Here is a 24914-nt window from a genome sequence, read left to right on the forward strand (position 1 = left end):
TCAGGGTAATGAGTGCCTATCGAGACGTCGTGACGGTTGTCACGGGCCCGATGGGAGTTCCGAGTCGTGACACTAAAACCCTCATATTAATGTATTATAATAAGTTATTTGCATTATCACTTGCTACCTTTAAACAATTGTATGATTCAAGGATCAACATTAAGGATGCCATAAAAAGAGGAAATTGGAAAAAAAATACCTTTACTTGAAGGACAAGAGGAAACAAACACTGTCGATACCTTCAAGATTAAAGAAGTGTATAACTTTAGCTTTCCTTGAACCAACTAAAATTGCCAGTATACCAACCTAGAAATTCCACTCTCCAAAACCTTGATCAAGCTTTAAAAGATAAGAAAATCATAGATTTTCTCCCTCAAGTTGTCTTTTATAGTCTTGTATTGATCTAAATAAGTTTTATGCTTACCAACAAAGAACAGGCCACAATATCAAACATTGTATCACCCTTAAAAATGCCATCTAAAAACTTATTAATGTTGAAAAAAAATAAACCTAACATCACCAACACTTCTCTATCCAATTCCAAAATTGTTTCACCATTAATAAACATGTTCATGATAAAAGCCAATCCTATTCCACTAACGTTACAAATTGCCATTGAAAACCTTACAAATTGTTGGTTCAAGCCTTGGATGTAAATATGGATGCTTGTTGCTTTTCATTTGGAAGCTTCAATTTTTCTAAGTACAACTTGCAAGAGGTCAATAGCAAAGTAAGACAATAAAATGGAAATTATTCAAAGTCATCAGATCTTGACTTTAATAATTGCTACTAGCCATTCTTTTTCCTCCCTTTTATGTTTAATTAATTGTGTACATGTTAACTTTAGTTGTTCTTATTTCATACACATTTTTCTTCTGGTAGATTAATCGCACTTAATTACTTATGGTTCTCATATATCTGCTCAAATAATAATTGATATTTCCATTCAAGAAACATATGTGGTAATTGATATTTGCATTGGAAAAGCTCAAGCTTGAATGGACACTATATTTATATTTTTATGTTATTTGAATAGTGGATATTTAATTTGAAAATACATTATTTTGAAACATTTTAAAATAGTAAAGTAAACATTTATAACATATTTGGTTGAGGGAATGACTTATATTCCTAAGGAATAAATGTTTTTTTGTTTGGTTCCCACATGCTACAAGGAATAGCCATTCGTTTAGAATGGTTATTTCCTAAAATAAGTTAAAACTAAGGAATAGCTAATACCAACATCCCTCATGGTATTAGCTATTCCTTAGTTCAGGAATAATCTTAAAAAATAATAAAGATCAAAATATCCTTTATAAGTTTACAAATTATATATTATAAGTTATAAAAAATAATATTTTAAATTTAAAAATTAATTAAAATTATTAATATTTGAATCATAATAACATTTAAATTATAAATAAAATATGAATATTTTAAAATGTTAATGATTAAATTATAAATAAAATATTAATTTTTAAATTATCGATTATTAATATTATTATAAAAAAGAAAAAAATTTAAATTTTTAATTAAATATTATAAAAATAATATCTTAATTTTAAAAATTAATTAAAATTAATTATATTTTAATCATAATAACATTTCAATTATAAATAAAATATTAATATTTTAAAATGTTAATGATTAAATCATAAATAAAATATTAATATATTAAAATGTTAATGATTCAATTATAAATAAAATATTAATATTTTAACTCTAAATTATTAATATTATTATAAAATAAAAAGTTTAAATATTTAACAATATATTATAAAAATATTTTTAAATTTAAAAATTGATTAAAATTATTAATATTTTAATCATAATATCATTTAAATTATAAATAAAATATTAATATTTAAATGATCAATTATTTATATTTTAAATTAACTATAAATTATCAATATTTAAAAAATAAAATAAAATAAAAATAAATAGTTATAATAACATTTAAATTATAAATTAAATATTAATATTGTAAAATATTAATGATTAAAATATAAATATTTAAATGATCAATTATTAATATTTTAAACAAATTATAAATTTTCAATATTAAAAAAATAATATAAAATAAAAATAAATAATCATATATATATAATAAATGATATTTTTATCTTTTTATACTCTATTTCTTTCTTATTCTAAAGTTATTTTTACTTACCAAACACAGCAATAAAATATAATAACTATTTTTGATCTATTCCATTCATCATACCAAATTATGTAATAACTATTCTATTGTTTTCCTACCTTATTCTATTCCTATAGAATAACTATTTTATTTTATTCTTATTTATTCCGCTAACCAAACATAACCTTGATATGAATTTGGGAGAGTATAAAATAAAAGTAATAACAAGTAAATTCATAATTGATTTCCACCCAAAAAATTTTCATAACTGAAAAATGAATTAGTAAAAAATATGATTTTTTTATTTTTAAAATGGGAATTGTATCCAACTATTTGAATTGGGAGAATCAATTTTTTAAGACATAATATAAAAAACTCTTAAATTATTTAGAAAAATTTAAATAAATTCTTATTCTTTTATTATATTTAATCAAATTTTTATATTTTTATTTTGAACTAAATAAGCCTTTATGACTAATGATTGTTTTAGTCAAATGTTAGTTGTTATTTTATGTCACGTGAAATTAATGTGATATTTGATATGTCATAAAAGATGATGATGTGATATATTGATATGACATGATCACTATGTGATATTTTCACCCTCTCCATTACTGCCATGTCAACACCACATAGATATAAAATAACAAGTGACATTTTAACTAATAATATCAATTAGTCAATTATTAGTTATAGATGCTTATTTGACCAAAAATAAGAATACATGAGTTTAATTAAATGTAATAAAAAAATAAGAGCTAAGAATTTTGATATAATATTTAAAAAACCCTCTAAACTATTTAAGAAAATTCAAATAAGTCATTATTCTTTTATTGCGTTTAAGCAAGTCATTGTATTTTTATTTTAAACCAATAAACCCTTATACTTTATGATTAATGGTTGATTTAATCAAAATGTCACTTATCATTTTATATCACGTGGGATATTGAAATGTTATAATTCATGATGACGTAACATATTGATATATCATAATTAATGATGACGTAACATATTATTATGCCATAATAATACAACTATGTGACATTTTTCACCATCTACATTAATGCCATGTGAATATCAAATGATAAGTGACATTTTGACAAATGACAATTAGTCAATCATTTTTCATAAAGGCTTAATTTGATCCAAAATAAAAAAATAAGAGCTTAATTGAATAAAATACAAAAATACAAAATTTATCTAATTTTTTAAAATAGTTTAAGAGCTTTTTCAAATATTATGTTTTGAATTTTCTTTAATAGGTCAAGGACTTTTTTAAGCATTATACCGTTTTTTTAATTTAAAAATATAAATTTTAACATAATTGTATTATGTAAGGGGTAAATTATTTATTTGAAGTATCAACTTTTCTTTGCATTTAGAAAAACATAGAAAAGAGGTAAGCAAAACCAACCCACCAAACAACCAAAGAGAACATAAAACAATCCATGAATCGAAAAACTTATTTGCCAAAGTCATGTGTTTGCATATCACATGTAATGATTGGCCGGCAAATTTAGGGTCATCTTCAAATGAGAGTTGAAGAGGAGAGGAGGGATAGACCTTAAGGCTTTAGCAAAGCAAGACAAAGGGATTGGTTTTGCTGTGAATGGAAAAGGAAGCATCTTAGAAATCTCAGTCAAACTGCAAACCCATTGTCTAGTGGTCCTGTCCAGAAATGATCCAAGTGTTTATATTTTACAGAAAAGAACCAAAGGAGAGTTCAAACATGTATTGATTACATTACATAAACATAAATCCATACCAAGTCAAACGTGTCTTTAGTGGAACATGACACAAGTTAAAACCTAATATTTCTTCGCAATTATGAACATGGCTACCAGCAAAATGGGACCCAACAAAGGCCAAGAATCCATCCATCCAACCATCAATCAAAAGGTAGAATCAACCGAAAACCCCGGAATTGGAAAAACCCAAAATCCGGCCTAACAGCACCTTCCAAACGCGGTTTCCTGCCATGTCCAAACACACGTATAAGCCTCTTTCTATATAAAAAATATATATAAACTTCTCAGGATTAGATATAAACAAAGTTCAGACTTTCTTTCCACTCTTTTTTTAAGGGTTAGAGAGCCATTGTCCCTCCACGATACACCGGATGAAACTTCATTATTACTTCATTTTGCTTCCATTTTTCAACTATTAAGCCAAATCCCAAGACCTGGTAAACCTCAACTCATACCTTTTTTCTTTAAAAAAAATTTTTTTCCAGCGATCTTCTTTTCAGCTTTCTCTTCTTCAACTTTACCCATTTGGGTTTTGGATTTCTTTTTTCTTTAATTCTTCAATTTCTTGCAGCTTTTCTTATCTTTCCTTGGTTTCTATTTTGATCTCGAAGCTTTCACTTGCTGAATTTGAGATCCGAGGATTTGTATTTGTTTTTCTGTTGTAGCGTAGATGATTGGATTTGTTAGTTGGTAATCGATAATTGTGTTGACTTTTTTTATTTTATTGGTGGGGTGCACTTTGTTTCCAGAAATCAGGTTCTTAAACTTGCTTCTTCAATCAGAATGTTTCATAATTGTTGTAATCATAAGGATTGTTTTTATGGATAATTTTTCAAGTTTGGAGGGTAACAGGAACTTTTTCTCTTTTGGTATCAAATTGTAGTTCATTGTTTTAGGTATGGTTCAAGTTCTGTTCTGGAGATAACATTTTCCCTCAAAAGTCTAGAGGAGAATTTAGGGAACTTGGTTTTTATTAGGGAGATCTGATCTTTATGTGTTGGATTGACCCATCTATTGTTTTTGGATATTGATGTTAAACCTAGTGACAGTCTTTTGAAGAAGAAATTTAAGTGTTAGAGTAGATGGGCAATTCTTGTGTAGGACCAAGCATTTCCAAAAATGGATTTTTCCAATCAGTTTCTGCTGCTATGTGGCGGTCCCGAATACCTGATGACTCAGTTTCTCATACTAATGGGGAAACTGGGAGTGAGGTAGCATCTAAAGAACCTGAATCACCATTACCAGTCCAAAACAAACCTCCAGAACAAGTGACAATGCCCAAACCAGAGACCAAACCAGAAAATAAACCAGAAACTAATCCTGAAAAGCCATCAAAACCCAAGTCCCCTCATATGAAGAGGGTCTCTAGTGCAGGGCTCCGGACTGAGTCAGTGTTACAAAGAAAGACTGGTAATTTCAAGGAATATTATAGCCTGGGGAGGAAATTAGGACAAGGGCAATTTGGGACGACTTTTCTTTGTGTGGAGAAGGCAACTGGAAAAGAGTATGCTTGCAAATCGATTGCAAAGAGAAAGCTGGTAACTGACGATGATGTAGAGGATGTGAGAAGAGAAATTCAAATAATGCACCACTTGGCAGGGCATCCAAATGTTATATCAATAAAAGGGGCTTACGAGGATGCAGTGGCAGTTCATGTTCTTATGGAATTATGTGCTGGTGGAGAGCTTTTTGATAGAATTGTTCAGCGTGGACATTACACGGAAAGAAAGGCAGCTGCACTTACGAGGACTATAGTTGGGGTTGTGGAAGCTTGCCATTCTTTGGGGGTTATGCATAGAGACCTTAAACCTGAGAATTTTCTTTTTGTCAATCAGCAGGAGGATTCACTTCTGAAGACAATTGATTTTGGATTATCAATATTCTTTAAGCCAGGTATAAACTGATTGATCTTTTCTGTTTCAAGTACCTAGGAGTGGTAATATTAGCTTTCTTTGTTTACCATTTTAAGCTATTCTTTCACTGACCTGTTTAGTAAGAAAACTAGAGTAGGAGAAGCACTTGTGTAAGCTACTTGAACTTTTAGCTTTATTCATTAAAACAAGGAAAAGAAACGAAAAGAAAGAAAAGGGAGGAAAAGCACTGAATCAAGTATGTAATTGCTCAATGGTCATGAGTCATAAGTGTATAGGCTAAAAAAATCTTTACAAATTGATCTCCATTTTTCCATAAAACTGCATGGATTTCTTAACTTAAACATTAACTGAGTCATTGTCAAAGTCCAACTTTTAGTAAATGAATTCCTATTAAGTTACTGAATCAGCAGAACTAAGGAACTCTCTGCTACATAGAGTTTATTCATGTAAGCAATTCCTGTCAGAAATATGATGTGACATTAAAATGTCTTGTAAAATTGCAAAAAGCAATTCATATCAATCTTATACATTGCGTTCCAAACGTTTGTGATACTGTGTGTCATTATACGCTGCTAGCCCCGTGGTAATATACTGTTGCCAGCCATCTACTCGGCTATGGTATCAATCGCACATCTATGTCTTATGCCCTTATTATTGGTTTAGGCTTGTAAGTTGTGTTTGATTCTTTAAGGTTTGTGGCACACAAGGTTTTTTTACCTTGTACTTTTATTTGGAACATGATTCTGTTCCATTATCTTTTGAGTCTTAGAGTTTCACAAGTAAATTTGACTTTGAGCCTCAATCTTGAAGCAGATAAGCACTAGTTAAGAATGGCAAAGATTATCTTTTCATTGGCATTGGCATTGGCATTGGCATGAAATTTACTAGGCTTTTCTTTGGTTTATTTGTAAAAGAAAAATGTAGAGCTTTTGCTCCTGCATTTTTCACGGTTCATTAGTTTGCATTGTCAATATCCCAAAAATATCTAGTAAATTTAACCTGCACTGTGATTTACTGGCATCGTAAGAAATTAAGAAAAGATTTAGTTTTTTTTTTGTTTTGTAATCCTCTTGGTGACTTTCTCCATGTAGGTGAAAAATTTACTGATGTGGTTGGGAGCCCATACTATGTTGCCCCAGAAGTCTTACGAAAGCGTTATGGTCCAGAAGCAGATGTATGGAGTGCAGGAGTAATTCTTTATATTCTCTTAAGCGGAGTTCCTCCCTTTTGGGCTGGTAAGAAATTTCTGATACATAAGATTTTTCCATTTTGATGAATACAATCGTAATTTAGCTAAGTGCAATTATTTTAGCAGCACTTTGGTTTACACCATCATGATTATGTTTTGATATTCACTGGTTTCTCCCTTTTTTTCCATGATATAGAATCCGAGCAAGGTATATTTGAACAGGTCTTGCATGGTGACCTTGATTTTGAGTCAGATCCTTGGCCTAGCATCTCTGAAAGTGCAAAAGATTTGGTGAGGAGAATGCTTGTTCGCGACCCCAGGAGACGGTTAACTGCACATGAAGTTTTGTGTAAGTCTCATTCTCTTACTCCCACTTTTCCATCATCATTATTTTTTTCTTACTTTTGCTACATGGGTCCTGCTGCTGCCAAGTGGGTGCTTCCCATGCCATTGGCATGGTAGTAATCTCCTTTCTTTCATTTGGTCCTTAGGTGAGGCATTCTTAAGACTTTAGTTCTGCGAAAATAAATGAAGATATACACTGGTGCTATTTTTATAAAAGGCACCTCTGCTGAAAACGAATAGAAAAAGATATAGAAAAATAGAAAAAAGATAAATAGTGGTGTGATATCTTAAAAAAGAAGCGCTACGAAAATAATAATAAATTTGTCCTAGTTCTGAATGCCAAGAAAAACTTTGTACTTGCTCTTTCTATTTCCTTCCTTTTTGTCTTTCCTTCTTTTGCCAGCCATCTTTCTTTTTGTCATACTCTCTCTCTGTCGCTGTCTGTTACCATGTTTTCTCAACCTTCTTTCTCTTGCTTAGACTCTGGGTTATCATGTGTCACAGGATGGTTTCCTTGTTACAAAACGTTAATGCTATATGTGGCTTTTACTTGATTTGGTAGGTATAAATTGAGTAATGGAATCTATTACTATTGAAAGTCTGAAACAGATCCATACTGGAGCTCTATAATGCAGCATTGAATCATTTTGTAAGCGTTGTAGAATTATTCCTTGGCTAGAGAAAAGTAACCATGCAATCTACACTTCCTAAAGACTTTCATTTACGTATAATATTTGTTGCAAAAGGTGTATCCATCCAAGAGGTTGGGATGCTATATCTTGTATGACAAATTTCAAACCATCTTCCAGGGCCTTTACTTCGTATGATGGATTTTCTCCCCCTTTGTTCCTTTTGTATTGGAATTTGGAAAGATTGGAATATAGAACGTAACCCACTATGTGTATAACTTAGATAAGGTTCCTATCTTTCTTTTCCTCTGGTTCTTTCAATGACAATAAGCCAGGTGTTTGAAACTGCTGCAAAAATTTGAAGTGGGGTCCATCGTTAAGTCAATGATTTTAATCATATGGTTTATTTTCACGGAGGAATTTGAGGAAAGGAAGTTTGGAACTTTGATTTAATGAGTAAGTGCCATCAAATTTACATCATGGAATAGGGTACTTAAGTAGAGGACAGAACTTTTAAGATTTATTAAGGCTCCATTTGGTTGGCGTTTTTGGTAATTTGCTTGTTGCTTCCATAGCAAAAAAGCAAAAAGTATGTTTGGAAACAAAAGCAAACAATAAATATATAAAGGATTATATACAAAATATGTAATTCTTTTAGATGACAAAGTGCATGATGCTACTCCTATATAGACTAATTATGTTATAATTGGTGTTACATTTTAATTATTTGTACATTTTAAATCAATTATGATTTTGTTTTTTACTTTTTGCTTTTGCTTTATAGCAATTCTTCAAAAAGCAAAAAGCAAAAAGCTAAAAGAAAGTAGTAAAAGCAGCAACCAAATGGAGTCGTTTGTTGCATCTTTAATAGTATAGCTGTAGACCTAAATTTATGCAGTTCTTATTGCCTAGAAAGATTTTGGTCTCCATGTTATCAACAACATAGATGGCCACTATTTATATGATTAGATTTAAAAGACAGTGACTATAGATGGTGCTTTTTCTTCTATTGATAATATTGTTTAAATCCTATGTAGGTCACCCTTGGATACAGATTGATGGTGTTGCTCCTGACAAGGCTCTTGATTCTGCAGTTTTAAGTCGTATGAAACAATTTTCTGCGATGAATAAGCTCAAGAAAATGGCCCTTAGAGTAAGTCTTCTGACATGCTAGACATGATGTATGGCGAAAAGGGGGTTGAGAGAGAGGGAGGGAGGTAGTGATGAGGAGAGGGAAAGGTTGAGCTATTTATGTAGAATCTGAAGCTTGACACTTGAGTGCATACACAGGCTATCTAAGCCTATTTATCATACCGTTCATACTTAAAATTATACTTTAGATCTTCTAGTTATGTTGATGATCAAAATTTTCCATTTTTCCCTTGAAGGTAATTGCAGAGAGCCTATCTGAAGAAGAAATAGCTGGCCTCAAAGAAATGTTCAAGATGATAGACACCGACAACAGTGGTCAGATCACCTTCGAAGAACTTAAAGCAGGATTGAAAAGAGTTGGAGCGAATCTTAAGGAGTCTGAAATTTATGACCTTATGAAAGCAGTAAGTATGAGACCAAATTTGGATATAGTATATTCATATAAATAACTCTAAAGGTTTCTCCTTTTCTACCAACTGCTATTCATCTAGAACAATTGCTACTTGGAGTTGGGATGATTCTCGTAAGGGCTAATCAACTAACAATTTTTCCTCATTCTATATTGAAAGCAAAGCACAGGGCATTACCTCACTTGCATGGGCCCAACAATCCTTCCAGGACCATAGACTTCCATTTCTTGACCTTTATACATCAAATCTAGGCACAATGGTGACACCTAAAAACCTCTCAGCTTGTTCAAAGAGACTTCTAGAATATCTTTGTCATTCCAAACTCAAGGAACAAGCATAGAAATAATTGCTTCAAGAAAAAAACTTTTAGAAAGGAGACATGTTAAGGCAGCTCATGACTAGTTATGCAGTACTAAAGGCAGATAAATAAGTTTAGTTTGTGAATTTTTAGAAGTCTCTTGGTTTGGCTTTACCCAATTTAGGATCTTTAGTGTTTAAATGCAACAAGCTATAGAGTTACAGGGAGAAGGAAAGGAATATATATTCCGTGGTATGTAGTGTCTTTAACCATGGAGTTCATCTGGATTCTCTACAGGTCTCAAGTGATCTAACAATTGGATCTGGCCCATGCCTTTGAACAGTTTTGTATGAGTATAAATTTGCGTCATGGTATGCCTAGTACCATCTCTCTGTCCCAAGATAACAGTGGCAGACTTAATTCTAGTTTCACAAGACTGATCCAGAGAGGAGCAAGTAGTTCCTAAATTTCTGGTGATTTAACCGAGGATTTGGATTGCAGTTTTCTTCTTTTTATTTTTGATTCTCTTTGGTTCTTTACAGAATACAAAATTAATTCAGAATAAGCAACAATGAGTTGTCTCTAATGCATGTGTCTTCTTAAATTTTCAGGCTGATGTTGATAATAGTGGCACAATCGATTATGGGGAATTTGTAGCTGCTACACTGCACCTAAACAAAATCGAGAGAGAAGATCATTTATTTGCTGCCTTTTCCTACTTTGATAAGGATGGTAGTGGTTATATTACTCCAGATGAGCTCCAACAAGCTTGCGAGGAGTTTGGCATAGAGGATGTTCGCCTTGAGGAAATGATTCGAGAAGTCGATCAGGATAATGTAAGTGGTCTGTTTAATCATTAAGGCATACCATTTTTGATTTGATCATTACAGCATATATTGACCACAAATAAGACTGGAAAGGATTTTAGGGGGCCATATCTCTTGCCTTAAAAAAATATATGCTATGAAAAGCTGTGGTTCAGTGGTTGAGTAATGGTTCACCCAAGTGAGTGATCTAGGGTTCAAGTTATAAATTAGCTCCACTTGCTACCCAAGATTCAAATTGAGTTCGTAGTCCTTTCCTTTTTTCGTCACCTGGTAAATAGTCCACCCTTGAATCATCTTTTCGGATATGGGTTCTATATCAAGTTGTCTAATTTTTTGTAATAAAAAGCCTGAATGCATCTGTCGTCCTTAACGATCCCTCATTCCTAAGAAAACTATCAAAATAATTTTGTGCTTTTGGCATAGCAGTTGTGCTAGAGAATTATCATATAGAAAATAAACTTTATCTACCAATCATATGCAGGATGGACGCATCGATTACAATGAGTTTGTGGCCATGATGCAGAAAGGAAACCTTGCCTCAAACGTTGCCGGTGCTGGTAAGAAAGGCCTACAAAACAGTTTTAGCATCGGATTTAGAGAAGCGTTGAAACTTTAGTACAGGCAACAGTTCAAGTTCTTGTTTTTTGTTTAGTTTTTCTTCTTCTTTTTTTTTTTGTGTCCTTTAATTTTTGAGGGAATTGAGATTTGTATAGTAAGGAGTACCAGTGGTGATTGTAAGGAGCAGGCAGGTAAGGGCATTGGGTACTTGTCTTTTCTTCCCCCTTTCTTAGCCAACTAAAATTAGCCCCATGATAAAGGTTGTATACTTTAGACACAAGGAAGTTGTGTGCTATTTTTTACTTTTTTTTTTTTTAATGTTCATCAGAACCCCTATACCTTAACAATATCTTTGACAATGAAACTTTTTTTTTCTTATTTTTGGACAAATTTTATTGTATTTGAATTCTACAATTTATTCCACATTTTCTTTATAAATTAATTCTATTATTAAACTGATTTTTAATGTGATTTTAACAATAAACAAAGTTGAATTACAATAAACTTGGCTGCAGCTACATAACCTACGTTGTGTATTTTGTGCACATACCGTGCCACTGGGCTCAAGGATATTTTTTTTATATTTAAACTTAATATATGATTACAATTTAAAAATATAATAAGTGTCCGTTTGCTTTGATTTATTTTAGTTTATTTATTATTTAAAAACAGAAGTTGGTCAAACAGGATTTTGTAAAAAGCTTCTAAAAAAATAAGTTTTTTTTTTTTAAAAAAGTAAAATCTGCATAACAAGAGCTTAGAAAAAAGCATCAATTAAGACTTTAAAAAAAAAAGTCAGTTTATTAAGAGAGTTATATTTTTTCAAAAAGATATTTTTCAAAAAATACTCTCTCCCTCTCTCTTTATCGATTTTCCTCTCCTCTCTCTTTTTTTCTAAATCATCATTCTAGATTTTTTTTGTTCTTACAAAAATTTAAAAAAAAAATCTAAAATTTAAAATTACATTCGGGTATTGTTTTTCATTTTATTTTTTATCTTTTTTTGTACTTTAAAACTCTCTTTATGAGTTGGTATTTATCAATTTATTGTTTGATATAATAATTATGTGATGTTTATTTATTCTTAATTTTTTTATGATGTATATAATATTTGATGATTATGATTGAAATAATTAATTAAATAAGTCAATAGTTGTTGAGATAAATTATATGAAAATTGAGATAATATTTATTGATTATGATTGTTGAGGTAATATTGTTGATGGAGGTGACATCAATAGTTAAATGTGATTTTCTTGAATTATTATTACCACCTTGGATTTCTCTTCTTTTTTTTTGGGTTTTCCTTCATTGTTAGGGTTAAGGGTTTTAGTAGTTGATTCACTGCTTTCTTTAATCTTTTTTTTTACTAATTCAAATTTTTTCTCTTGATTTTATTTATTTATTATTGTTCAATAAAAAATTATTTATAAATTATGTGTTACTTATAAATTATTTGTGAAACTTTTTTTTATGATTTATTATTAATTATAAACTTTATGTTATATAAAAATCCTTTTAAAATTTTCAAAATTTTATTTTAAATAAATAAAAAATAAAATAAAATTTTTTATTTTGAATAAAAAAATTCGTGGTTTATAAAATGTTATTTATTAAATACCTTTTATGGTAATTTTAACTAAAATTAGAGTTTATATAAGTTGTTTTGTCAAACAACTTATTTATAAAAAAGAACTTATAAAAAGTAAATTTACTAAATAATTTTAATTTAATTTTAAAAATTGTTATTTTTTATAAATAGCGTTATAATAGTTTTTAAGTTAAAAAAATCAGACCAAATACGCTCTAAATAAAAAAACTTTTGAAGTCAAAGTAAATAAGTTTTTTTAATGAAAGTAATTCCTTAATACTAAAAAAATTATATGAATTTTTATAAATACTAAATATAATTGAAAATAACAATATCTTTTAAGAAATATAATGAATAAATATACCTATTTTTGTAATAGAAAATTTTATCAGTTTCCATACTCTCATGTATATAGTATAGGAATATTATAAATATAGAAAGATTATAAATATAAATTATGTGCTTATAAATTACTATAAATAAAGATATGGGCTTGCATGTGAAAGTATATATATAGAAAGGATAAAGTACATTACGACATTTGTAAGAGTATTTTTATAGATTCATTAATTTTTAGAGAAAAAGACAAAAAGCACCTTCAAATCAGCACCGTTCAATTTTAATCAACAAAATTTTGATCATTAAACAAAACCCAACTACTTTTCCCCTACGTTAATAAATGGTCCATACTCGTCTGTCAACTCATTTATGACCACCAATCAGTGACGTTATCAGCGCTCTTTAAGTAAGAGTTACCAAAAATACGTATGTCCGTAGAAATACATTAGCCCCAATGTTTTAAATTTTAATTTTAATTTCCCCTTCTTCTTTTTTAAGTTTCTCTCTTTCTGCGTACAATATGCAATAAAAACCCTAATTAACCCATCCTTTTGTTCTCTTTTTAAGATTTTTCCTCAAAATCCCCAAACCCTAACTCTCATTTCCCCTTTCTCATTTCTCTCTCTCTGATGGCGACGGCGCGTGAAGGGAGTAACCCGTACGACGGCGGATTCGGAGCCGGAGGGAAGTTCAGGAAACGGCCGTTTCGGAGGACAACGCAAACCACCCCGTACGATCGACCACCGACCGCAATAAGGAACCCCAGCGCTAGCGGCGATAGAAATGGTTGGTTATCGAAATTGTTGGATCCAGCGCAGAGGCTTATTACTTCCAGTGCTCACAGACTCTTCGCCTCCGTCTTCAGGAAACGCCTCCCTCCTCCTCCGCCTCATCCGCCGGAAGCGCCGAAGCCCGGTGAGGTTTTTTCCTCTGCTCTTTGTTATTCTTTCTGATATTAAGAACAGAAAAACGAAAACAGTTTCTTTGCTTTTGCTTTATTGTGGAAATGCGTTCGGTTAGGGTTGCTTTTATTGTTGGGATTTTGGACTGATAGTTTGTAATATTTGACTGGGGAATTTGTGCTCTCTGATTGAGGAGGACATTTGTGAGTTGGAGATTTTTTTTTCTTATTCCTTTTCGAGAGTTTGAGTGATGAATGATACTTCTCTTTACAATTGTGCTGTTTTTATTGAAATGAGAGCAGTTTCTTCTTCGGTTTTTTTTTTTGGTGCATGATATTTCTTATTAGTTGATGTATGCTTCATTTTAGAATGACATAATAATTCCCCAATAACACAAATAGTAGAGGAGAGCCAGTGCGTAATTGCCCAACGTTGTTTTTAATTGAGAATTGATGTGTTATTAAAAAGTATGGTAGTGGATGATTACTAGAAGATATCAGATGTGCGAAACATGTGTGGTGTTTTACTTAAATTTCTCCTTGCAAAAATTAATGCTTAGATATATAGATTGGTAATTACAGTTATTCTTTTAAGGTTTCTTTTTTTAGGCCATGTTTGTACTTTGAATTACCATTAATAATTTTTTTTTTTGTGATGTTAACTAATTGTTGCATGTATGAATATCATCAGAGACTAATGAGGAAGTGAGGGAGAATCCACCAGAAGCAGCTTCAACAGTAAGTATTGGAGCTTTCATATTTAAACCTATTTGGTGGTTGTGTTCCTGTTAGCTTGATTAAATGATCTTTTACCAACTAGTTGCTAACTTTTGGTTTTAACTTTTTAAGAGCTGAGAAAAGAAGACCTAATGATTTGCAAACTTTGAACATATAGTACAAATTTTCTTTTCTCTCTTCAATATAATTATACGTTGGAAATGCTATGTGGTTGTACCATCTTCGCACTATGTGCAGAAGTCTATTAGTGCAATATTCGAAGATTGATTATCTTCTTTGGCAGATGATTGGACTTTTGGACTCTTAGGTTTCAGTTGGAAAGTTGAATTTGAAAGAAGGGATTTGGGTTTCAATTTTCTTTTTTTTTAAATTGGGTGGTGGATTGCATAAAAACATTACGGGTCCATTTGATAATCTGAAATTGACTTTCTGAAGGAAAATATTTTCTGATGAAAATAACTTCCTAAAAAGAAAATATTTTCTATCGTTTGGATATCATTGTGTTAAATATATTCTGGTGTTTGGAATACAATGAAAAATTTTATCAAAATTTTCATACATAAATAATTAGAAATTACAACACAAAAGTATTCCTCCCATTATTTTTTTCATGCTTACTGAATTAAAATATTTTCATAATCATTAATAAGTTTTCATGATTTAAAGCAACTTAACCAAAACCCAAACAAAGTCATAAATATTCAAAACAAATTAATGAAAACCCAAAACTGAAACTAATTAAATAACAAGTTAATTAAAATCCAAACTAATATTCAGTTTAAATGTTAGTTGGTGAAGCAATTTTTTTTTTTTTTAAAAGTAATTGATGTTTGGCTGGAGCACTACCCAGGCTTGTCATGGTAAGAGTTTGAAAACCAGAAATGGGAAGTCTTGTCTGGGTTGGATCTCCTTGGCCTCAGTAAAACAACGGCAAACAAAGGGAAGAGGTAAAGGAAGATGAGGAAGAGAAAAGGATATGGAGATTGACAAGAAGAGAGATAGAAGGGGACGAAAAAATGGTGGGAAAGAGAGGAAGAAAGGGGGAGGAAAAAGAGATCTAAGAAAGGGAAGGAAGTCATCAGTGGAGGAAACTGGCAATGTGGTGGCTGTTCCTGATGCTGACGAATGGAATGGGGCAGTGGTGGCCAGTCGTTTGCCTTGGTGAAAGGGGGTGAAGTGTTTGGTGCAAAAAGAGCCTTTGGAAAATGTCTTACACCTGTAAAGGGCATAAGACATTTTACAGGGTCAAGGGGTGTTTTTCCCAGTGACCCTTAAGTTGTTTTACCTGAAAAATGTATTTTCTGTCTTCTAAACACACAAAGCTCCTGAAAATATTTTCCTGAAAAAGACTTCATCCTTTCTAAACTGAACCTATTTTGTTGATTCTTATCAATGCATGGATTTGTTAGATCTCTACATAGTGATAAATTTGAAGTACATTTGTGAGATAGCGAATTTGAAGTTCATCTTCTTATACCGTCTTATATACTTAGATGTATTGAATCTTAACTATTTTAACAGAATGCATGCACATATCCTCACAATTTGTTATAACATAGAAAATCCATATCCACTTCCTTGAATTCATGTTCCCAAACTTAGCATTGAAGTTTGCTATTGGGGTAAGTGCAGTTGCACTTAAACTGCACTTCTGAATTGATTTGTAAGGCGAATATACTGTGAATATTAGGTTGTTTTTGGCTTCTTAAAACATTTTTCATTTGCGGTATTCATTTTGGTTCTGTGAAAATATTTCTGATTGCCTATTTTTTGATTTCTTGGAAATACTTTCAGTAATTGAATTAAATAACTGTTCTCTAAGAATGAAAATATTGAGCGCAGGGTATTGGAATTTCTGAGTAGTACACAATGAAAATGTTTTTTTTTTTTTTTGGAAAAGTCACGCTGAAAATGTTTGATGAACATGAGTAACTTTAATATCCTTAAATTAAAATTTAAGATGGCACAATACTGCCAGACAAAGAAGAAACATAAGAAAGGTACATAAAAATATGAAGTGAAACTTGGAGTGAAAATAAATGATTAATAAACAAATGTTTGGTTAAATTTGTACAAGATCATATGCTTATTACTTGTTTCAGTGGATAAAATATGAAAAAAAACTAAAAACCATTATTTTTATGTTAAAAGCTATTAGGATAGAGTATACTGCTATACTTCTCTTTATGGGAGATTTGAACCTGAGGCATTCATATAGCTCATAAGAGCATCATTTCTTTACTAATTATTTTCGGCATTTCCTTTTCATTTTTTGTTCAATTTTTTGTTTGAAACAATTAAACCTATTTCATTCTCATTTTTCAGTTAAATTTTTATCCACCAAACACTTCCTTACTAGATTTAATGTATTGTATGAAAGTGAAACACAAAACACTCATGTTTTGAAACTAAACACAGCCTTTCTTGGTATGCTACCTATCATTGGGAGTGATAGAACTCAACTGGTGGGTCACATGCGTTAAATGTTGGTGAAACTTTGTCCTAAATTTTCATAATCCATCTTTAATCATTGGTAATTGTGGTGGTTACTTTGTCTCTCCTTTTCTTGTGATAATATTATTTTCAATTTGATTTTGTTTTAGATGAACTCAACTTATATTCTTTGTTGTTTTATGTAAATCTGCCCACATAGGATTCTCCTGTTCTGGAAGTAGCCATCACAGGATGTGACAATTCCAGTAATCATACTGATGGAGATGGAGTTGCCGAACTTGAGGAAATTTTAAAGCAGAAGACATTTACAAGGCAAGATAATCAAGAACTGTATCTTATTGATGTCAAATTGAAATGAATGGTTAATTGTGCTACCTTGCCAAATTTAATTCATGGCATTTGCTCTGATAATTTGCACTTTCTTTTTGTGTGCACTCATGCTTTAGGAAAAGTTTCTATTTCTCTAAGTTCCTTTCTCCTGGAGGAAAGGCCGAGAATATGAAATAGATTGAATCTCTTGATGCATTTGCAAATTCTAGTTATTCTTTGACCTTTCTAGTTGGTTTTTGTGCTATCTAATTACAAATCTGTAGAGGCCGTTGTCATACTTTATGAGTTTCCATGTTATTGCTTCAGCTTATATAGGAATAAGCTCCACCTATTTGGGTGGGTGGCTGATCATGTTTCTTTAAGCTAACTAGTAATTCTTTCAACACGAATTTTCTTGATGCTGTAGATGATGAATATCATTATTGTTCCTTTGCAGATCTGAAATTGATCGTTTGACGACTTTACTACATTCAAGAACTGTTGATATTCCTGGTGGAAATGAAGAAAAGAGGTCTGACGTGAGATCGGTGGTCTTACATGACAGGAAAGAAGAATTCTCAAAGACTCCGGTTCGAGAAAATGGGACTGAGAACCGTCTTATTTCAACACCTGTTGTCACCTCAACTGTAAGGAAAAGTTTCCTCCCTTTCTTTTTGCTTTTGGGGTATCATACCGGCAAGTGCTTTTTGCTAGGTCTGCATAATTTTCATCTCATAGATGGAAAAATAAAAACTTTCATGATGTTGCAGGTCCTTGATGAGGATGTTGCTTCACCTGCTGAGCTTGCAAAAGCTTACATGGGCAGTAGGCCTTCGAAAGTATCTATATCAACACTTGCATTACACAATCAAGTGCCTAGGGGAGATTTAGCTTTGCTGAGCAATAAAAATTTCCATTCTAAATCACCCACAATGTCACTTGTGCCAAGGTCTTCTGGCCATGTTGGGAATCTTGGAAATGGTTTTGTGACCCCAAGATCACGGGGCAGGTCTGCAGTGTATAGTATGGCACGAACACCTTATTCCAGGGTTAACTCAGCGGCTGTCCTCAAGGTTCATATGCTAGAGAAAACATTTTCTTTTTTATTATTGCTTGTTTATTGTATTTCTTATTCCAGTTGTTTGCGCTTTGTCTAGGGAGCTGGGACTGCAAGTGATGCTTTTGGTGGACCATTATCATCATCTCAGAGTGCATGGAAGCAAAACAGAATCTCTGGCTCTAGACAAGGGGTACTAATTCAGGACCATTCTTTTTTCTCTCTTTCAGGATTTTCTCATCTAGAGAATGTCACTGGATATATTTCTTTCCCTTGCAGGCTTTGAAGCGTGGGAGTTCAGTGTTAGACAATGATATAGGATCTGTTGGCCCTATTCGCCGCATCCGTCAGAAGTCTAACCTTCTTTCTTCAAAAAACTTAAGTTTACCTGCTTCTGGTGGTCCTTTATCTGCCTATGAAGCTGGCTCTAGTTCAGCTGGTTTAGATACTCAGCATCATGTATCTCTAAGAGAGACACCAGCTTTAATGGGTGAAGTTAGGCAGAGCTTTACTGATGCTCTAGCGGAGAATGGGGATAACAGCACTCCTGGCACACGTTTTACCCCTGTTCCATCCAAGTCCAGCGAGATGGCTTCAAAAATATTACAGCAACTTGACAAGTTGGTCTCCCCAAGGGAAAAATCACCAACGAAGCTGTCACCATCTATGCTACATGGGCAGGCTCTTAAAAGCCTTGAAAACGTAGATTCTTCAAAATTTCTGGAGAATATGCATGATATTGGCAAGTTGGGTGGTTCTCACGCTGCACTGCCTGATGTTCGAGACTCTACATCTCACAAGCAGGATAAGGTTGAAGAAAATGGCTCAACAAAGTTGGTTGATTTCCCTGAAAAGTCAGGTCCTGCAGTAAATGGTGTTGATACTGATAGTTTAATGAAGGATAATGTTCCTCATGTTAAAGCTGCTGATTCCGCTGTGATCAAATCTGTTGTACAGCTACCTCAACAAAAGAGATGGGCTTTTCAGATGAGTGCACATGAGGTATGCGTTAATGGGTAAACAGATATAGTTGAGGTGTTATATCATTTTCAGTTATGGTTTGCTTTTGGTGATCGAATAGAGTATCAATGATTAAAATTCCTCTTGTTACATCCTATTAGGTGCTATTGTTTTGATTTGTTGATGCCAGAAGAAAAAAACTGTCAAATGCCTACTTTGGATTGAGAAAGGAATTTATGAACTTCACTTTTTTTTCCCTTTCTTTTTCCATTTTTATCGCCTTAAAATTTATGGTCTCTGTCACAGGATTATCTGGATCTGGATGAAGATGACTATACTAATGGAGCTGCATCTGCTACATTTGTTGAAGGGAGAGAGAAGTTGGATAACTGTGTCATGGGAAGTAAGGGTGCTGCTGCTGAAGCTATATTAGTAGAGAAGCCTTCTAGTCTTTCTGAAGTTAAGCCTATTTCAAGTTTGGTATTAAGCAAAAAACCTGATTTGGGAACATCTGATGGATCAGTAGTTGAAAAGAATGATGGTATTACTTTTCCAGTTGCACAGGTGGCGACTTCATCTGTCCAGGCAATATTGTCGGACACTCAGTCAACTTTAACAGCCAATAAAGATGTTGCCTCTAAGGAATCAAATGCCACTTCTCCCATGCTTAGCTTTGGGGAGAAATCTGTTCCAGCAAAGCAGCCACATGCAGCTGCTCCAACATTTGGCTTTGCCTCTACAAATGTAGGCGAGGTTTCATCAGTTAGTGGATCTTCAGGTGTCAAGATTGTCACAAGTTCAGACCAAAAACTAGAGAACTCAATCAGGTTAGTATATGTGCATTATTCAATGTCTCTTGCTTGGAAGGTCGTTTACTTTGCCTTTTTTTCCCCCTTTTTTTTCTTTCTATGCCTCTAAATGCAGGCATTGTACTTGGAATAACTAATAGTGGGTTCAATGGAATATGTGAGGGGTTAGTTGATTGATAGGGAGTAAAAGGTTTACCCTACCATGATCAGGAGTTTCTATTAAAGGAGGGGAGGGGATTTTGAAGGTGAATCAAGCTCTTTCCATCTCCCTTAGAACTTCACTTGTTTAAATTCCCTCAAATCCTCCTGATTTAAGAGTAGATAACACTTCAATAATTTGAGCTTATGATCCTGTTTTTAACCCTTCAAATTTTATTTTAATAATTATTTAATATTAGCATAATAGAGAGTTGATTTTCTACTCTAGTTTATTCTCTTACATTTCCCCCATTACTTTACCTTCTTTTACCTTCAAACTTTCAAATGCACTATCTTGGGGTTAAGAAGAAAAGAAGTGGGGAAAACTTTCTTCATTAGATTGATTAAAGCTGCTGCTGTAACGATTAGGAAATTCAAAATCAGGATTTAAATAATTGACATTTGATTGTTATACTCTTGCATCACTTACGATGGCTGACCTTTGACTGGTGGAAATCTAGTTTTGCAAGATGAGGTTGGGTCTTGGGAGGGTAGGAGCGTGGTGCAAACTGTATAAATTATTTTTGAAGTGGCTTACTTATAAATACAGTGATATTTTGTAAAGTCATAAAGTGTATAATTTCGAAATTATTGATGGTTAAATTAGTAAGCTAAGACTTTTCTTATACTAATAATAGATGAAGTTCTAATAAGAAGTGAAAGCTATGTAAAGTTATCCAATATAGTAGGCAGTGCTCCTGGGGGAGTTTTTATGAGATTTAGCTTCCGTTTGGTAGCTCCAGTCACCTCCCCTCTTTCACTTTGCTAACAATCACAAAAAATCTGTTTCTTCTCAATACAACTATTGATTAATATATATGGTCTTTTGGAGTTTTATTCTTAAAGCTTTGCCTATCTGCTTTATGTGCAGCTTTACTTCTACTGCTCCCAGTACAACCAATTCTTCGTCAGATAAATCTGATAAAGAGAACACTCTGAACGGGGTCTTCTTCAGGACAGCTGAGACTGCAATCTCCTCTGCTGTATCAACTTCGACCTCAGCTGGAAGCATATTCAAGTTTGGTGCCTCAGCAGATAGTTCTACTCTAAATAATGGGTCTCTTGCTTCTAGTCCTTTTTCATTCTGTTCAACAACGCCATCTTTAGTCTCCAGTAATGGTCAAAGTTCATCCATTAGCTCTACCAACTGTACGTCTTTCACCACCAATAGTAACACTGCTGCTGCTGCCACCATTTCCACAACTGCCAATGCCACCATCAGCAGTACTAGCAGCCCCTCTATGCCGGCTTCAGTCCCCTCCTTTATGGCTGCACCTGTTTTCAAATTTTCATCCTCTGGGGACCCATCAACTTCAGCTTCAACATTATCAGCAACTTCAGGGGAAGCAACTGAAGCCAAGACACAGAGTACTAGCTTTGGCAATGTGGCCATTGTTCCTTTTGGAAGTACATCTGCTTTTACTAGCTCTGGAAGTAGTATTTTTGGTGGTAAATCTGAAGTCACATGCACTGTGAGCAGCACTTCTGGTGGTACACCAGCTGCAGTCACAAGCTCTGTAAGTAGCAGTTTCAGTGGTACATCTTCAAAAATCACAAACTCCGGAAGTGGCTTTTTCAGCAGCACATTTTCCACCATCACAAGCACAGGCAATGGCATCTTTGGAGATACAACTGCAACTAAAGGCATCACAAGCACAGGCAATGGCATCTTTGGAGATACAACTGCAACTAAAGGCCCAGGCAGTAGTGTTTTTGGTGGTACATGTTTGTCAAAAGCTAGTACGGGAAGTAGTAGTTTTTCCACTACATCTGCAATCACAAGCGCAGGAAGCAGCATCTTTGGATTTAGTGCTCCAGCTGCATCCACGGCTACCATACAGACTCAGGGTTCAAATCCCTTTAATGCTGTTAATACCCAAGCATCTGCAGCTGGAACTGGCATTGCTACCTCTACTCAAAGCATGCCAATTCAGTTTGCTTCATCTGCATCATCTCCATCATTTGGACTGGCTGGGAATACAACTATTTCCTCTGGCAGTTCAGTGTTTGGGTCGTCAGTATCTGAAGCTAAACCTTTTGGTTCAGGGGCTACATTTGGAATGAGTTCTTCCTCTTCAGAAGCCAACTCTCTTAGCTCTAGCAGTGGCATTGCTTCTGGCACTTTTGGTTCCAATTGGCAAGCCCCTAAGGCGCCCCTATTTGGTTCCACATTTAGTCCATCTTCTTCATCTGGGTTTTCCTTTGGATCATCAGCTTCTATTACTGCTCCTAGCAATGCACCTACTATCTTTGGGTCATCCACTGGTGCCTCTTCAAGTTCCATGTTTTCCTTCACTTCAGCTGCGGCTGCTACTTCATCACAGCCTGTGTTTGGTAACACTAGTCCTGGCTTGGTGTTTGGGTCAGCTTCTTCTAGTAATAATGATCAAATGGAGGATAGCATGGCAGAGGACACAGTTCAGGCTTCTCCACTGACTATTGCGACATTTGGGCAACAACCAATATCACCACCGACATCTGGGTTCATTTTTGGAGCATCAAACCCATCGGGAGCAAATTCTTTCCAGTTTGGAGGCCAACCAAGCATGGCCACGTCACAGAATTCATCTCCATTTCAGGCTTCTGGTAGCCTGGAATTTGGTGGTAGTGGGAGCTTTTCATTGGGCACGGGTGGCAGTGACAAGTCTGCCAGAAAATTTGTGAAGGTCCGCAAGCAGCGGAAGAAGTAAAGAGGGGTGATTACAGTAACAGGGAAACTGTTTGATGGGACAGACCTGTGTGATAGATTGAATAATTATTACGGCAGGAGACGAACAGCATATGATTGTTGCTGTAGGGGGAAGCCATATGGAATTCATTGGGTGGTAGCAGAAGGATTGAGCGGGCCTGGTTCTGCTTTGGTCAGGTCATTTACAGTTTCCCTGCTTTCATTGGAGAAGCTCGTCACAATTTTGTATGGGTCTTGCTAGTAAAAATTTGAGAAAAACATTTGTATTGTACTAGTAGTATAATTAGATGATAGATTTTGCAGGTTTGAGCAATTGTGCGTTTCACCTTTGTCCTTCGGTGTACCCGACCCTTATCATATGTAACATAACAAAAACAATGCAAAATGGTTATGAATTTGATTTTGAGAGAATCTCTGAGGAACCGGATGGGATATAGAAGACCACATTATTTAAACTCTAGTCGCTATTTAAAAGGGTATCCGACAACCTGAGCGTCGATATTTATTACTACTCACTACAATTTTGTCTTATTGTAGGCTAGTCCATCAATTTTTTTTTTTTTATTTTTGCAGTTATTTTTTGCTTTGATTAAGAACCTACATGTGTATATTTTATACAAAAATATGGAATTATTTTATATTCAACGGGTATTAAAGGTTTTCTTGCAACAATCCAAAAACAAAAGGCCAGTAATGAAAAATATTTAAAAGAGTAAAAGTGAAACATATTTGTAATTTGTTAAAAACTGACAAGAATCGAGAGGTTTTACGTAGGAATTAATTATGCCCAGTCAACCTTGCACCTTTCAAAACTGACAAACATACTAACAAAATCTCATAAAATCTTTATTTTTCACCAAAATGTCTCAATTTGCTCAAAATTCTTCCAAAATTATGTCTATTGAGAATCAAGATTCAAAACAAGGTCAGGTATCATGATCATACCTTTTTGAAATTTCAATTATTTAATTCCAAAATCAATTATTTCTCTCTTGCGTTGTTAATTTTTCCTTTTTTGTTTGTAAATTTAATTTAATTTAATTTAAGGCGAAGGTGTTTTTTTTAAAAAAAAAAAAAAAACATGTGAAAATGTATGTATTATGTCTGTCAACGTTGTGCCATGTCAACATTTGTCCCACGTCATGACCATGCCACATCAGTATACTTCACAATTAAATTTTAACGGTATTAGAATTAAAGATTATAATTAATAAATTCACAAAATATAAAAATTCAATTTATACAAATTATTGTATAAAAATTAAATTCATACTTCTTGTAAAGTACATGAACTAATTACATCATTTAACTATAAATATAAGATTATATGTTCTCCACATAAATCTAATTATGATTTATGCCTTCACTAATTTCCCGAGTAAAACGAGCAGGTCTATCAAGGACATTAGTGAGCTTACAAATGACTCAAAATCTTTCATGACATGTTTGGCTGGGAGGAATAGGCAATTCCGTTCCTATTATTTCGTAATATAATACCCTCTCACTCTGTGAATTACAAAATGACTATTCCCAAAGAGGCTAAGCTATTATATACCCTCTTCCGTAATGGCTATTCCATGGGTTAAAGAATAACCTGAAAAAATTTTAAAATGATTACGTGAAATTACTATCGCATGCATGTTAAAACCTAACATTTAATATTTAAAAGAGCATTTTCGTCTTATTATCAGTTATTCCTT

At 33.2% G+C, this 24914-nt stretch overlaps 2 protein-coding genes across 3 annotated transcripts; both read left to right on the top strand.

The window, feature by feature from the left end:
* Positions 1–4017: 4017 nt before the first annotated feature.
* Positions 4018–11560, top strand: LOC18586869 (calcium-dependent protein kinase 1-like). 2 transcript variants are annotated; one of them, XM_018129351.2, is made up of 8 exons: positions 4018–4325; positions 4638–5781; positions 6854–6997; positions 7148–7300; positions 8963–9078; positions 9314–9481; positions 10397–10621; positions 11094–11560. In XM_018129351.2, the coding sequence occupies exons 2-8, from the start codon at positions 4971–4973 to the stop codon at positions 11226–11228; spliced, it is 1752 nt and encodes a 583-aa protein (XP_017984840.2). In that variant the 5' UTR covers positions 4018–4325; positions 4638–4970; the 3' UTR covers positions 11229–11560. The 2 variants fall into 2 exon arrangements, with proteins under 2 accessions (XP_017984840.2, XP_088666808.1); XM_088810682.1 differs by having other exon boundaries at positions 4772–5781.
* Positions 11561–13592: 2032 nt separating this feature from the next.
* On the top strand, positions 13593–23625 carry NUP1 (nuclear pore complex protein). Its single transcript, XM_018129325.2, has 9 exons — positions 13593–14014; positions 14692–14738; positions 17392–17504; positions 17959–18148; positions 18272–18574; positions 18659–18751; positions 18838–19560; positions 19825–20345; positions 21397–23625. The coding sequence occupies exons 1-9, from the start codon at positions 13729–13731 to the stop codon at positions 23213–23215; spliced, it is 4095 nt and encodes a 1364-aa protein (XP_017984814.2). The 5' UTR covers positions 13593–13728; the 3' UTR covers positions 23216–23625.
* The last annotated feature ends 1289 nt before the right edge of the window (positions 23626–24914 follow it).

The sequence above is a fragment of the Theobroma cacao genome, chromosome 10 (genome assembly GCF_053813885.1).
Source record: "Theobroma cacao isolate CCN51 chromosome 10, ASM5381388v1, whole genome shotgun sequence".
NCBI classification, from domain to species: Eukaryota; Viridiplantae; Streptophyta; class Magnoliopsida; order Malvales; family Malvaceae; genus Theobroma; species Theobroma cacao.